At 40.2% G+C, this 14,535-nt stretch overlaps 1 protein-coding gene and 1 long non-coding RNA gene across 4 annotated transcripts in view; one reads left to right on the forward strand and one right to left on the reverse strand.

The window, feature by feature from the left end:
• LOC140225563 (uncharacterized) overlaps positions 1-10,386 on the reverse strand; it is a 54,650-nt gene extending 44,264 nt beyond the window's left edge. For 2 of the 3 annotated variants that reach the window (XR_011900608.1, XR_011900610.1), the window contains exons 1-2: positions 10,162-10,386; positions 7,703-8,758 (exon numbers count right to left, since the gene is read on the reverse strand). This is a non-coding gene — a long non-coding RNA (uncharacterized lncRNA). The remainder of the gene's footprint in view (positions 1-7,702; positions 8,759-10,161) is intronic. The other variant, XR_011900609.1, reaches the window with a different exon arrangement.
• LOC109040185 (uncharacterized) overlaps positions 1-14,535 on the forward strand; it is a 56,524-nt gene that overhangs the window by 19,907 nt on the left and 22,082 nt on the right. The window contains exons 4-6 of the mRNA XM_072304803.1: positions 5,065-5,336; positions 7,115-7,214; positions 12,695-12,969. Of these exons, the coding sequence (XP_072160904.1) occupies positions 5,065-5,336; positions 7,115-7,214; positions 12,695-12,969 (647 nt within the window). The remainder of the gene's footprint in view (positions 1-5,064; positions 5,337-7,114; positions 7,215-12,694; positions 12,970-14,535) is intronic.

The following is a 14,535-nucleotide window of genomic DNA, read 5'->3' on the forward strand; positions in this document are numbered from 1 at the left end:
CCAGTAACATCACAAGCAAATTTTCTGAAAAACGGCAAAAACAAATCCTGTTTGATCCAAAGGCTCATGAAAAGATTCAGGACTGAAACCATGTCTGTATTTCAAGCAGAAGAAGTCACTGACACAATCAAAGTTTTAAAGGCCTTGCAAATGGCAAAACAGGGCAAAATTGCTGTCATTGTAGGAAAATATATTGACCTCCTTGTCCTCCTTACAGCTCAGCCAAGTAACGTCAAAAATGCTTTCCCTCTAAAATCAGGCAAAGGTGAGACTCCTTAAATACTATTCAACCGAGGCAGCCTTCAAAATGGAGTGAAAGCCGAACACATACTGCTCATTCATGCCATTAGTGGGTGTGACACAACATCATCACTCAACACCACCACTTTTCAGGGAAGTCAAAGTTAAATTTTTAGCAAACCCTGGAGAGCAAATCAGCTTTAATAAGTAAACCAGCAGCTCCGATGCGTAAAAAATCAGCCTCAAAGCGAGAAGAAATTTCTAAAGCAGGAAAATAATTTTTACTCCAATCGGATACATGGATCGATACATGGATCGATGGGTGCAAGAACGACCTATAAACGGGCCTATAAACTTAAGGGCCTAAGGTGCTAGTTACCCCTTTCTTTACTCCTTATCGATATTCTTTCATTTTGCGTTAATCATGCGTGATTAAAATGATTTATACTTCATATTGCCACCAAAATGAATGTTGGGCGTATTGATGGCCTATAAACCGTTTTTTTAAATTAAATATATTAGAGTGTAAACCCAAAATGTATCGCAAAATCTACCTGGCATCCTTCAATAGAAGGGTTAGGTCACCCAAAAACACCAAAACAGGGTACCTGTACTGAAAACAAATTTTCGGCGTTTTTACCAAGGTCCGTTGGTACTTTTACCATCTCACTTTTTTTACCAATTATTGGTAATTTTACCAAGACAGACTGGTAAGCTTACCTAAAAACCGGTATTTTTACTGTTTTTTTCAGGAAAGAATATCACTTTTATTGGTAATCAATTCCCGGTAACTTTGCCATTTTATCTCGGTAATTCTACCACAGTCGATAAAAAATATTGGCGTTTTTACCACGGTTTAGTAAAATTACCGAGAAAGTCAATAATTTTACCGAGATTTCTCGGTAAAATTACCAATTCCATAAATTGTAATTTTACCAAGAAAAAACTGGGATGAAATAGAACCCTGAATTCTTGGTAATTTTACCCTTTTCTTGGTAAATACACCGATATTTTTTTTTTCAGTGTGCATAGAATAGTCTGCGCAATACATCAAAAACAAAACTTTAAATACTTTTTTCTCAAAACGCGGTTTACTGTTATAGGATGTTCTTGGTGCGGGGTCCTCAACTGAAATAGCCTTCATACACCATACATCCTACATGCAGAATATGCATTATGCAAAACGATTATCCGGGTATCGGAACTTGGCTGTTTTGAAAACGCCTTCAAATGCAGCGTGATACCTTACGCATTCCGGAGAGTTCAAATAGTTGTATAATTGCGCCTTAGAAATGCGACGGAAGATTGAAATGGAAATAGCCGCCATGCACGCTGGGATTGTCGATTTCCTTTGACGTTTTTGCAGTCGTGAATGCATAGCTTAAGTACGCTCCAGCCAGATGTGTATTCAGCAAATGGGTGGTTTTATACGAGGATTAAAAATAAGCAAGTGGTACGGAATAAAACATAAGAATAGGAACTTTGCGAAACGATAATCCGGGTATCCGAACTTGGCTGTTTTGAAAACGCCTTCAAACGCGGCGTGATACCTCACGCATTCCGGAGAGTTCAAATAGTTGTATCATTGCGGCTTGGAAATGCGACGGAAGATCACAATTGAAATATCCTTCATACACGCTGGGCTTGTCGATTTCCATTACAATTTTTGAAGTCGTGGATGCATAGCTTAAGTGCGCTCCAGCTAGAATTGTACATAGCAAATGGGTGGTTTTTATATATAGAACAAGATGCAGTGAGGCGCAGAGGGAGCCATGACACGGTGTAAATGCATTATAAAGTGTGGACATTGTAACTTTACTCATGACATCTGCTGCGGTAAATAGCGAGAGTGGATAGGGTGGAAGTCCGTGCGAGTGAAAATTTTGAAGCTCCTCATCTGATGTTTTAATAATAAGTATGCGCCGAAATAATAAGAGAGGGTTTATTGGAACAACATTGTTTTCAACTCAAATTAAATTCCTCATACTGCTGATTGGATTACAGCGCAGCGGTCGGCGCGCTTAAACTTAACGGACTCAAAAGTTTGACCTACTATATTTTTGACATAAGCTAGCAATGCCTGTCTCTTTGGCTTGGTGGCAGCTAATGATGTCATCAGCGAATATACTTTTACGTAGGCACATCAAGTTTATGTCCTCCGGAAAAGGCGCCTGTGGAGGACAGAAAAACTAATAACCAGAGAACGAAGGCCGACCGGCCGCACCCGGGCCATGAAAATGGGGGAGGAACGGACTACCCTGCAGCTGCGCTTATACGCCCCCCCCCCCCCCCATCCACTGCCGTTCTTGAAAGTCAAGAACTCAAAATTGCACTCCTTTTATCATTCATACTTACACCTACTACGATTTAATGATTAATTACCTTGAAAACTCTCTTTTTGCAGGGAGAGTTACGAAAATTGCCTAACTTCAATAATTGCCTGAAACTTTGCAACGCTGTAACGGCATTTGTTATCATCCGATCTTAACCATCTTGGACTCGTTTTAATGGAAATTTAATGTATTTTAATTTAGAAAATAACTACTTTTGCCGTAATTTCCATAATATACGAGTTATCTCGGTTTTTTGGCCGAAAAACGCAAATTTCGGCCATTTTTCAAGATGACGGCTTTGGCTCGCCTCAGATCTGTTCGCAAATATGAAATTCGGATTCAGCGATGAAAAATACATAGGAATAGTAATTCAGAAAGTTTCCTCAGAAATTGTCTCTACTTAGCCCCTATATGTGCTCTATTGACTGGACTATACCTGTATCAATTGATAATCTTAAAGGCAATCTTAAAGGCATGTGTTTTACCTCGAATTCTGCTGTATAGCCCAAGTTATCCTTTTCAAGCATTATTACACATAAGCTGAATTTGAATGATTATCATGCGATTGCAAAGTTAATGCCCCACTCGCCCTGGTGGGGCCGCTTGAAAATTTTGACCCCTAAGATAAGAATTGGATGAACTTTATTCGGTGGGTCCGTAGCTAGAAATATTGTGTTTGTTAGTTTTCCTTGAGTAGCCCCTATTAAAGTCTTGTCGTGAGGGTTGCCTATCTCTGTCATTTTCAGTTGACGCGAATACCTTTTTTTTTTGCGGAACTTCTGGTATTCTGTAAGATTCTTGTAATTGTCTGCTGTTGCTTGAGAGGCGATGCTCCGAATTAATTTTAGTTGCATTATTTTTCTAACAACTCGAGCTTTCCAGATGACCTTGTTTCATACAAAAATGACATGTTCTCAACATGTCTTAAAAATTCGCTTCTTTAACTGCATCCTCAAAAGTTTTGGGACGGCGCACTATGACAAAACGTCTTATTTTATCAATTAAACCTTTAAGAAAAATAGTTTTTAACTATACAGATAAATGTTTTTTCAATATTGCCTCCTCAGCCTCGTCAGTAAAAATTAAGTATTAAAGTCCTCTTTATGAGGACCCTTTCATTTAAAAATAAAAATCAAAACTTCAAATGCACAGTGCCGATCTGTTTGTCCAATATCTATTGACCGTTTGACCCAATCCCTGTTCTAATCAAAATATTTTAATCCTTGCATCTGTGCATCCTTACTCCTTGGAAGAACCTTATTTCTTGTTCATAATAATTTTGATAGATGAGTTCCTTTATTCCGTCATAAATGGTGTTGGTTTAAGCAGATGCTAACGGCATCTGGCAGCAATTGCATGCATCATCCTCATAGGAGGCGTCACCACCCCATTTACTAATTTTAAGGAACCTGGTTTCTTCTTTCGGCGCAACGTGTTTTCCTCTTTCAAGCAAGCTGGGAAGTTGAAAAAAGGAAACGACGGTGGTCTGAAGGCGTTGTCCCCGTTTACTAATTTCAAGAAACAGGTTTCTTCATTCAAGTACACGATCGCTTATTTTAAAACGCCGTTGATTTTATTCAACAAAATAGGTCTTTCTTGTTCCAAGACAATTCTGAGTGCCTACATTGAGAAACCCGGTGTTTTCTTCCAAAGCGGACCCGCCTTGGAATTAGTAGAAAATCCGAGGCAACGCGTTTACTTAAATTTAGTACATACATATAAGTCGCTTTACAGCACTCCCTCGCGCTCTACGACTCCTAACCTCCACTGCTCTCTTTCAAACCACAAATCTTGGGGGATTGAGCACCTTAACATTTCCGCTTCAATCCCTTCCCTCCAACCTTTCATTGGGCGCCCTCTGCGTCTTCTCCCAGGAGGAACCCAGTCAAGGACCTTCTTCGGCAACCTGTCTCCTGCCATTCTCTGGACATGACCATACCAGATGAGTTGTTTCGTCATAATGTCATGCACGATGGTCTGCTTGGCATCCATGATTTCCCGTACCGTCTCATTCCTGACGCGATCCTTTCTGGAAATACCAGCGGATCTACGCCAGAAGTCCATCTCCGTTGCCTCTAAAACCTCCCGGGTCCGCTGTTTGATCGGCCATACTTCACACCCGTAGGTTACTATGCTCTTGACAATCGCGTTGTAGATCCTTTTTCCGTGTAGATTTTTATTAAAATACGAATTGAAAAAAAGTAGAAAGAGTTGAAGAGATCATTTCCCCAGCCAATCTGTCAAGAAAGGCGGATCCATCAATATGGCAACACCGGATCTCCCCCCCCCCCCATTTAAACCTATGTTAAATAATCGATTCTTGTCGGAGCACCTGGCCTCTCCAAGAGTCGATACGTTTCTATAGGTTTAAATGGAGAAAAGAAATGTTGCCAATTTGCTGGATCCACCTATGTCCGTCATTACGACCCTCACCTTTTATTTCTCCGAGGCAACTTTAAATCGACAGATGTTCTTTTGCCGAATGTTACAGTGGAAGAGTTCAGAGATTTATACCTCGTGAACTTAGAATTGCCCCGAGGCCCGAAACTGGAGTCGGTTGACAAAGGAAGTCCCAAGTCGCCACCGGGGAAGAATACGAAAAGTGCAGAAAAAGGAGGTGGAACAACCCCTATTGCCCGTTCTCCCACCGTGAGAGGCGAAGGTTCCTTCGCACCAACGAACAGAACTCGCCGGCAGTTTCCGAATCCTGCTTATTGGAGTTACACCGATAGAGAATACTATCCTGAAGTGGGTCCCCATCAGGTCTGTATCAACAATTTTCATATACGGTGTGAAGTCAGAGAAAAGTCAGGGAAATTCCCGAGCACCGTCCAATTCCGCCCCGTGTCTGATTCCGACCCCCCACCCCCCACCCAACAAGTCGCAGTGATCGCGATAAGTTGCAAGTTGATTGGATAATGTATACAGATTCTATCGACGTGGATTTATTGCAATATTATCGGATAACAAATTGCGATAAATTGCGATTTCATCACATAAATTTGCAATAAAATGGCGATTTATCGGCAATCTATCGGAATATTACCAAACTAAAAATCGGCAAACTTTCCATCATATCGAACGCGATTTAATAGAGATGAAATTGTGACAAGATCTAGCTAGGATATAATCGGTGAGATGTTGATAATCCTACCGATTTTATCGCCAAAAAATCGCAACTTAATTTCAAAATATCGCGATTTTTCCGTTGAAAAATGCTACTCGGGCCGGCCCATTTTCCGAATAATGTATGCGGCAACGTCGCAGTAATCGAAGCGGCGGAAATTGAATTTGAATATAGAAAATGATAGTGACGATCGGATGAGCAATGGATGTACGACCGATCTCAAGATTGTTTTTACTAAATACAATTTAGATCTTCACTGAAATCGGGTCGTAAATGAGAAACTTAGAAAAAATAAGTGTTTTTAAAGCTAAAAAATGTAAAATTTGGAACGTTGTACGTAAGTTTTAGCAGTAGCTAAAACGAGGCTTACCCATGAGTCAAAACTTTTAACGGAGACTTTTTCCATCATAAATTTTTATTTACGCTTCGTGTAAGTATTGTAAAGTCTACCTTGAAGTTGGTTTTCGAACAGCCTAGCATTTAGATCGCTCTAATTTGAACTAGCGCAGAAATTGCAGCTTCAGTACTCATGGCACTCGCTTTGCGGGAAAAACTCCCGAAATCTATGCTACGTTGACGTGTGCGGCACCGGCGTGCAATGGAGGTTTTATCTTTTGATCCGCAGCCCTGAGAATTTCCCCGACTCCGAACAGAGGTGATATTGAGATAAGTTGCAAAAGCTAGAATGTGGCTCCGCCCACACTCAAATGCCTGTGTTATTTGCAATGTTCAACTTCATATACATAGAATTGGACCACATTTTGCAACAAGGAACCACTATTACTGGCTCATTTCAGAAACAACTATTTGTCATTGGTTCCCCAATGCAGATAGGTGCTTTTATGGATGAGTCTGTTTTTCCCGAAAGAAATCAGGGGATGTAAGTGTCAAATGTCAGAAAATCTATCCTAAAAATCAGGGAATTTCGGACTCAGACTAAACTTGCAACCCCGTGAACTGTCTGTAATTTCTGATTTTTCTAGAATAATTTCAAAATTCAGTCAGGGACTCCGATTTTTAAAATCTACATCTCTCTTTATCTTTTAAGGGGAGTGAGGAGGGGGGGGGGAGCTTTGAGACGATAAAATTAGGATTCCTTGGGAGAAATTCCCTATTCGTTCCCGAGATCTCGAACCTCGTTCGACCTATAATAACCAAGAAAAAAGCCTAACATAGGTAATTGTGATTGCTCTCTAGGAAAATACCATGGCGTTGCGTGCTTTGCCATGTATCGATCGATCTGGCATTTTAACCTAAGGAAAAAGATCGATAAACTGGGTGTTTCATCGGACACCTTAACAGTTGATTCTTTACCTTAGCTTTAAATGATGAAATATCGATAGACGACCATTCACGCCTCTCCACTGAAAAATGCTGCCCGTTTCTAATATATTTCACACCCACTATTTCACAGGGACGTTGCATGGCATGCATTGAGGTAGCATTGGCAGGTGCTCTGGCAATCTTGAACTCCAAAATGGCGAATCGTGATGCAGGGCTTCTCGCAGCACAACGTAAGCATTCAATATGGTGTTCATGTTTTATTATAAAAATGAGCATGTCACTCTGCCGCACTATGGAAAAACGCCGTATGAGCATTTTGCTGTTGCCAAATTTCCTCCGACAAGATATTTATTTTTGAAGAGCATTATGAATATTTTTCCTTGAAATTTTTAGGCACTTTAGATCAAATTATGGGCGAGCCCCCCCCCCCCCCCCCCCGCCCCGAAAAATTCGCAGGAAAATATCTACAAATTTTCCCGAAAATTCGTGATTCATCGAGGGATATTTGGCAACGCCTGGAGGCTCATACGGATGTTTTCCTCAGCACGTCAGCACTAACATTGATAATGGAGCCCTTGAACGGGCGAGGCATTTGTGATTGAAGTATTTTTTTCTTGGATAGACTTCCCAAGTGTGAATAGGGTCCATGGTAAGTGCTCATGGTGAAACTACCAGACCATGTATCTCGTTTGCGGGGTTCAAAATTAATTTGACTTACCAAAAGTAGATGCATGTTCATTCAGCAAACGGCATCCTTCAACATTGCCTGAATAGGCTGCCTCATGCAACTGAATCCGTCAACTGATATCACGGACCATAATGTTCACAGATGGGACAGCTCACAGATTTTGAAGTGGGCAGCTGTAAAATATTGAACCTTTTATGTTTTTACATGCTTCGTGCAGATCGGTTGCACCTGTAATTAAAAATAAAATCCTAAATAAATTTCATTTTGATTTAAAAGCATCCAGTTTCGGCTGTAATTTGAAGTCAAGTAAGAGAATGCCTTCCAAAAACACATGCAGTATCTGATCCATTGTGAGTAGGGTGTATAAGTATTGATGATGAAACTACCAGATCATGTTATCTCGTTTACGGGGTTAAAGAAATTTGCTCCCATTTTACTTTTTTGAAGGAGAATAAAAAACCAATATCATCTCTATGAATGGTATTTTTTTCTTCTAACGAGCTTGCCAGCTTCCAGGCGCATCGCCTTTTTAGTTGTGGCCACGTTCCGAAGTGGGAGACAGCTCTGAAAGATCCGTTACAGTGCTCTGCCCAACATTACCCTTACTGGCGAATGCCATCTCAAGTGCTGAGTGCACTCCACATTTAGACATATTTCTGCCAAATGGAACTATTTGCATCAAAACATGAGCCCTGAGACCCCTAAGGATATGTGCATAACAGGGCTCACATCATAATGCACATAGTTTTGTTTGGCAGAAATACGTTCATTTGGAGTCCCGAACACGGAGCACACACACTGGAATGTCAAGTGTGGATACTACACATCCAAGCTGTTATAAGACATTTTCCTAAAGAGCAACGTGGGTAGCAATTAATTTGACTTATCAAAAGTAGATGCATGTTCATTCAGCAAACGGCATCCTTCAACATTGCCTGAAAAGGCATGCCTCATGCAACTGAATCCGTCAACTGATATCACAGACCGTAATGTTCACAGATGGGACAGCTCACAGATTTTGAAGTGGGCAGCTGTAAAATATTGAGCCTTTTATGTTTTTACATGCTTTGTGCAGATCGGTTTCACCTGTGATTAAAAATAAAATCCGAATTAAATTTCAATTTAATTTAAAAGCATCCAGTTTCGGCTGTAATTTGAAGCCAAGTAGGAGAATGTCCTTGAAAAATACCTGCAGCATCTGCTCCATTGTGAGAAGAAAGTACGATAAGTATTGATGGTGAAACTACCAGACCATGTATATCGTTTGCGACGTATTTTTGAAAAACTCGACTCCCTGCAGATCATTTGGGCGTATTTCTGCCAAATGGAACTATGTGCATTATGACATGAGCCCTGGTATGCATAAATTCTTATGGGTCTCAAGGCTAATGTCTTAAGGTGATTCGATGGACGCCATATTTTGTGTCAGAACGGCATGCGATATATCGCATCAATTGGCTCCATTTTTTCAGCTACTCGTCATTTTTCTCCAATTTTGAGATCGCAATTCTGTTGTCAGGAGACTAAAGCACTCACTTACCAATTTTAACAAAGAAATTCAACGTAATAAAGGCGTGGTTTTTTCAGAGAGAAAATATCGCATTCGAGTGCAGTTTCGATATCAGTATCGAATGCGATGTTTTCTCTCTGAAAAAACCACGCCTTTATTACGTTGAATTTCTTTGTTAAAATTGGTAAGCGAGTGCTTTAGTCTCCTGACAACAGAATTGCGATCTCAAAATTGGAGAAAAATGACGAGTAGCTGAAAAAATGGATTCAATTGATGCGATATATCGCATGCCATTCTGACACAAAATATGGCGTCCATCGAATCACCTTAATGCGCATTGTTCTGTTTGACAGAGATACGTCCATTTTTGTCAAGGAGAAGATGCCAATGTCCGAAGGGCGGGGCTAATTACTACTTGGAGATATACCTACCTACTTTGGAGAAGGCTATGAACTTTCTGCACCCCTGGAGTCTATGCCAAATAAGTTTACCCACTTGTAAACTGCAACAGTAGATCGTCTAATGTACCTTCTACTATCAAAGTAAATAGAAGAATGAAGATGGTGGTTCTTCTTGTGAAGTCTCAGTCTGCGTAAATGTATTTAGCATGGGATAGCATTTAGATATGTATTATCTGATGATCAAGACCTTTATATATTCATTTTTCAAAGAACCCATACACTTGCTTAGTTCTTACTTGATCATTTCATCAGTCGAGACAATGTTTTAAAGAGCTCTAACATACAAGCTGGCAACAAGCCGCTCAATGAAAACTCGTAACAGCATGATAAGACATTGAAATTCACTATACTGCTTACTTGAGATAGGGCTATGTCTTCTCTTGTCGTGTCGGCAAACATTCATTAATGAAGCCGCATAAAGGCATAAGTGCGACGTCAAATGTTCTAATTGGGAATCAATCATACTTACTGCGATGGCATGTCTTGAACTTCAGAACTAGCAAATAATGATAACATACCTTTTATTACCACAATTCGAAAAATTAAAAGAACTTGATAAATAAACAAAACACTGAACAAACGGTGGAAGCACTTGCAATAGGTACTCTAACTTGCAAGGTTACATGCTTTTATTTTGGTTTGATAAAAAGCGCGCCGACAATAATAAAAACAGCTGACTATAACCAGTGATGCCAGTTGTTTAATAAAAACCCGTACCTTAGAACCTAAAAAAAGTACCTAAAAAATAAACTTTCACTGAATTTAGCAATGTCAGAGGCCAAAATATTCTCTTTTCAACTCATCTACGTTCCTCATGTCAAATTTTGAGTCCGTCCGTCGTTTTGTTTCTTTTCTTCAGATAAGGGAAACTCGATAAGTGTCTAGAAAACGAAGGAAGTCCGGTAGCGTTTTATGAAATTTAAAACGTCATAAATCCGTTAACAATTAGTTTTGAAACATCAGACACCAAAAGGTATGGCCTTTGAATCTTGAAGAATCATCATGATCCTTTGAGTAGTTTTTTGGCATGAGGACGGGAAAAGTTAATAAAAAATAGCGAAAATCGGCAATTCCTAATATTTTCTGTATATCATACCGTCTGTCGACCGTTATCGGCTTATCGCCCCGCGTGTGTATGGTTGCTGCAGAATCGTTTGAAGGCGTTTTTTGGTCTTACTCTGGGAGGCTTTGTCTAGTTGTTCTCCTTATATTTATATTTTTAGCTTGGCGAGGAGATCTACCGATCTCCGTGATCAGTTATCACCCGTCATAACACATGATGCCCGCCAGGCCCGCCACAAGGGGAGGGGATACTGGGTCCCTGGTACCGGGGCCCGGGTTACCCGAAAAAAACCATTACGAATTCATATGCAACCCTTGTTTCGTAAGAAAAAGTGAAAAATTTACCCTAAAAATTTCGCAAAAGGTGAGTAGATTTTCAGAAACACGCTGGGGCACTGTAGAATTCTTCTTAAATTTTCAAAGAAGTATACTTCTTGGAAAATTTCTATCTATTTTCAAGATTTTCAGTACAGAGGGATATTTTTAGTAACTGCGTTTCATTTTCTTCCGTCGTCAGATGCCAAGAGTCTCCAGTCTGGGCATCCTCGACTTCAGTGGCTCATGGCTCAACTTCCTTGCCATAGACAACAGAAAGGGGGAGTCCAGGGGGGCCTGGCCCTCTTAGAACTGAAAATAGTATTATATGGCCCCCTCCTTCAAAAAAAAAAAATAAATAAAAATTTTCCAGATGTTTTGAATGCAACAATTCGCAAGTATTTTGTGCTGAAAGTAGAAGAAAAAAACATAATTATTCCGCAGAAATTGATGGGAAAATTCTTCATGGAAGCTTCAAAATGCGTCCTATTAGTCGTATAAATTCTAAAATTTCTCGGCTGATGCCCCTCGAACCCCCCCCCCCTCCGTGTTTGGGGCCCGGACCTTAAAACTGGTACCAGGGCCCGAGATGGGATGTGGCGGGTTTGATGCCCGCTGCTGGATCTTTGCTAATGGGCCTGTTGCAAACTTTTGCTAGAGCAAAACTAAGAGTTGTTTCCTACAGATAATGCCTCAAAAATCACGATGAGCGCATTGGCAAAGTCTGAAATGCACTCATAACTTCACAATCTGCGTAAGAAATTTGCGGTTTTTTGAGCTTCCCGCTTCGAAAACGATACTACAGCACAGGTGAACATTTTGTTAGAGGAGTCGTTCCATTGGCGACAATACTCATCATGGCCGACCCCAGTCCGCCGAAACACGTGTGATGGGACGAGATAACACTTGAACAGGATTAAACCATGTAACAATCGGCGTGTTTACGTTCATATTTTCCTCGCCCGCCTTAATTGACCTTGAACTCTCCTCGAATTACGCGAGGAACTGCGCAAGCGTCGGCCATGATGAATATTGCCGACGATGGAGCGACTCCTCTAACAAAATGTTCACCTGTGCAGTAGTATCGTTTTTGAAGCGGGAAGCTCAAAATAACGCAAATTTCTTACGCAGATTGTGAAGTTATGAGTGCATTTCAGACTTTGCCGATGCGCTCATCGTGATTTTTGAGGCATTATCTATAGGAAACAACTCTTCATTCTGCTCTAGCAACAGTTTGCAACAGGCCCATTGTACATGTTCATCCGCGCAGGTTCCTCGATTCCCCCTCCCCCTCTCTCCCCTTCAATAGCATTTTTATGTCAAGAAACTACGAATTTTTTCTTCCCATCCATCCATTTCTTCAATCCAGCGGTCATTTTAATTATCCGACAAAGTCGAATTTTCGAGTTTTGTCCATGGGACACTGCACTGTGGCGTCCTGCCTTTTGTTGTTTTTAGTGTTTTAGCCTTGTTTATCCATGTTTTAATTCCCTCCTTATTTATTCATATATTCTGGCTATGTTTTCTGCTTTATCCGAATTAGAAAATTAGATATGATCTTTTTAAGAAGACCGCATGGAGGTGTGTCCCTTTTCCTTAGCTCTCTCCAATCGCCATGATGGAAAATTCATCATACTGGATCCACCTCACTGTGATTCTTGTGACGTTTTACAGAGCTTCTGGACTGTGTCCCTGGGAACTCTTGCCAAGTTGCCTCCACATATTCTACGCTGGTGACTTACCTGATGAATGAGTACTTGTGTCCAGACAGGTGGTACCCCTACAGAGGAATAACCCAGAGCTGCCGAGACCGAAACGTTGAACGCAAGGGACTTGTGAAGGTCCAGAATTATCAGATCCTTGATAACGATGACGAAACCGAAACCACTTTAATCAGTAAAATTCAACAGTCCCCATTTCTTGTTTCGTTAAAGGGGGAATATCTGATGGTAAGAAAGCACGCAGTAATAGTATTTGTAAAAGACGTTTATTGGCGCGTATACGTAGTATACCGCTTATGCGGTCGTGTCGACCCCCTACTCGCTACAATTTTTTTTTATTTATTTATTTTTAATGACACCTTTTTTATTGGCTAATTTTACAACACAATGAAGAGGTGTTTTTGTCCTTCTCACAACAGTTTAGATTATCTACGGCTAGTATTTTATCTAATAGGACACACTTAATAAAACTCCGGACACTGTTCTAGTTCGCTTGCGATTCAAGGATTGTGGTTTGGAAGTTTTCCACTGTGAAGAGGTGGTTGATTTTCTTTCTTTCTTTCTTTCTTTCTTTCTTTAAATTTATTATTGTTATTGCCCTCTTTAGAGGTGTAAATGGCCTTAGATGCTAAAGCACCGCTTTAAAATAAAATTATTTTACTACTACTACTACTTTCTTTCTTTCGGTCAAAATGGATATTTTGGCAATGGTTTACTCGCACGCTATCCGGATAAAAACACTAAAATCCCTAATTTTTGGTTCCAATGTTTCAAGAAGCATGCCCTAGTATCGTCAGAAAATATTTCATGTCAATTTCATGTCATGTCGCGGAGCAAAGTGCCCTACTTTTGGGCCTCGTAATCCCTTGAATTTTGAGTTTAGTCCAAAGATCTTTTAGGAACTTAAATTAATGAGCCAGGTGAGCTTTCCGTGTGATTTTGCTAAAAATGGACAATTTAGCGTAGCCCCCCCCCCCCAAATGTTAGCGTACCCCAAAATCGTTTGACGTGCATAATGAGACCATAGATTTGGTGTTCTGTGCAAATTTTGAATGAAATAGAACAGATAGATTCTGAGATATCGCTGTACACAGATTTGAGGGACGTCGGACGGACGGACACACATTTTTTCAAGTATGGTTATTTTGACTCCTGGGACCTTAAAACGTCTAGAAATGATGAAATTTCAACTTGTTTTTTTTTCTTGGAGGATGACAACACTTCCTCTCTACCATAGGGGAGCGAGAAAGTAAAAATGTTTGTGTTCTCATTTTTTTTAACCGCTAAAATCTGGAAAAAATTGGAAATTTAGGATTTTTATGAATTTTTTTAGGGGTCTAAATATGGTGTGATAAATTTAATTTTTTTACCCGAGAATTTGAATGGTCTTATGTGTATTTGGTGAAATTTTGGTGCATATTCATTTAAAAGCCCCGGAGATATGAAATAAAACGTGGAAGTACCCCAAAATTCCCCAAAAAATGGGGTTTTCCGGGGCTGGAGGGGGGTGGTTGGGGTCAGGAGGTAAATGTGGTAATTTATGATTGATAGTTTAAACAACACAGTGTTGGACTCACTTAGAGTATTGCGTTTTTTGTGACCGGGCAATTCAAATTTCCCGCAATCAGTGTCAAATAAAAACGTTATTTCCTTACACAGGAGTTGATTTCAGTTATTGTCGATGCAAGAATCGTGTTTTTACGTGAAACTATGGTTATGAAACTTGTATTAGAATGCCTAATTTCGTACCTCGTCTTGTGTCCATTGTGTACATTGTTTAATACACTGTATCTG

The sequence above is a fragment of the Bemisia tabaci genome, chromosome 10, assembly GCF_918797505.1.
Source record: "Bemisia tabaci chromosome 10, PGI_BMITA_v3".
Taxonomy (NCBI): domain Eukaryota; kingdom Metazoa; phylum Arthropoda; class Insecta; order Hemiptera; family Aleyrodidae; genus Bemisia; species Bemisia tabaci.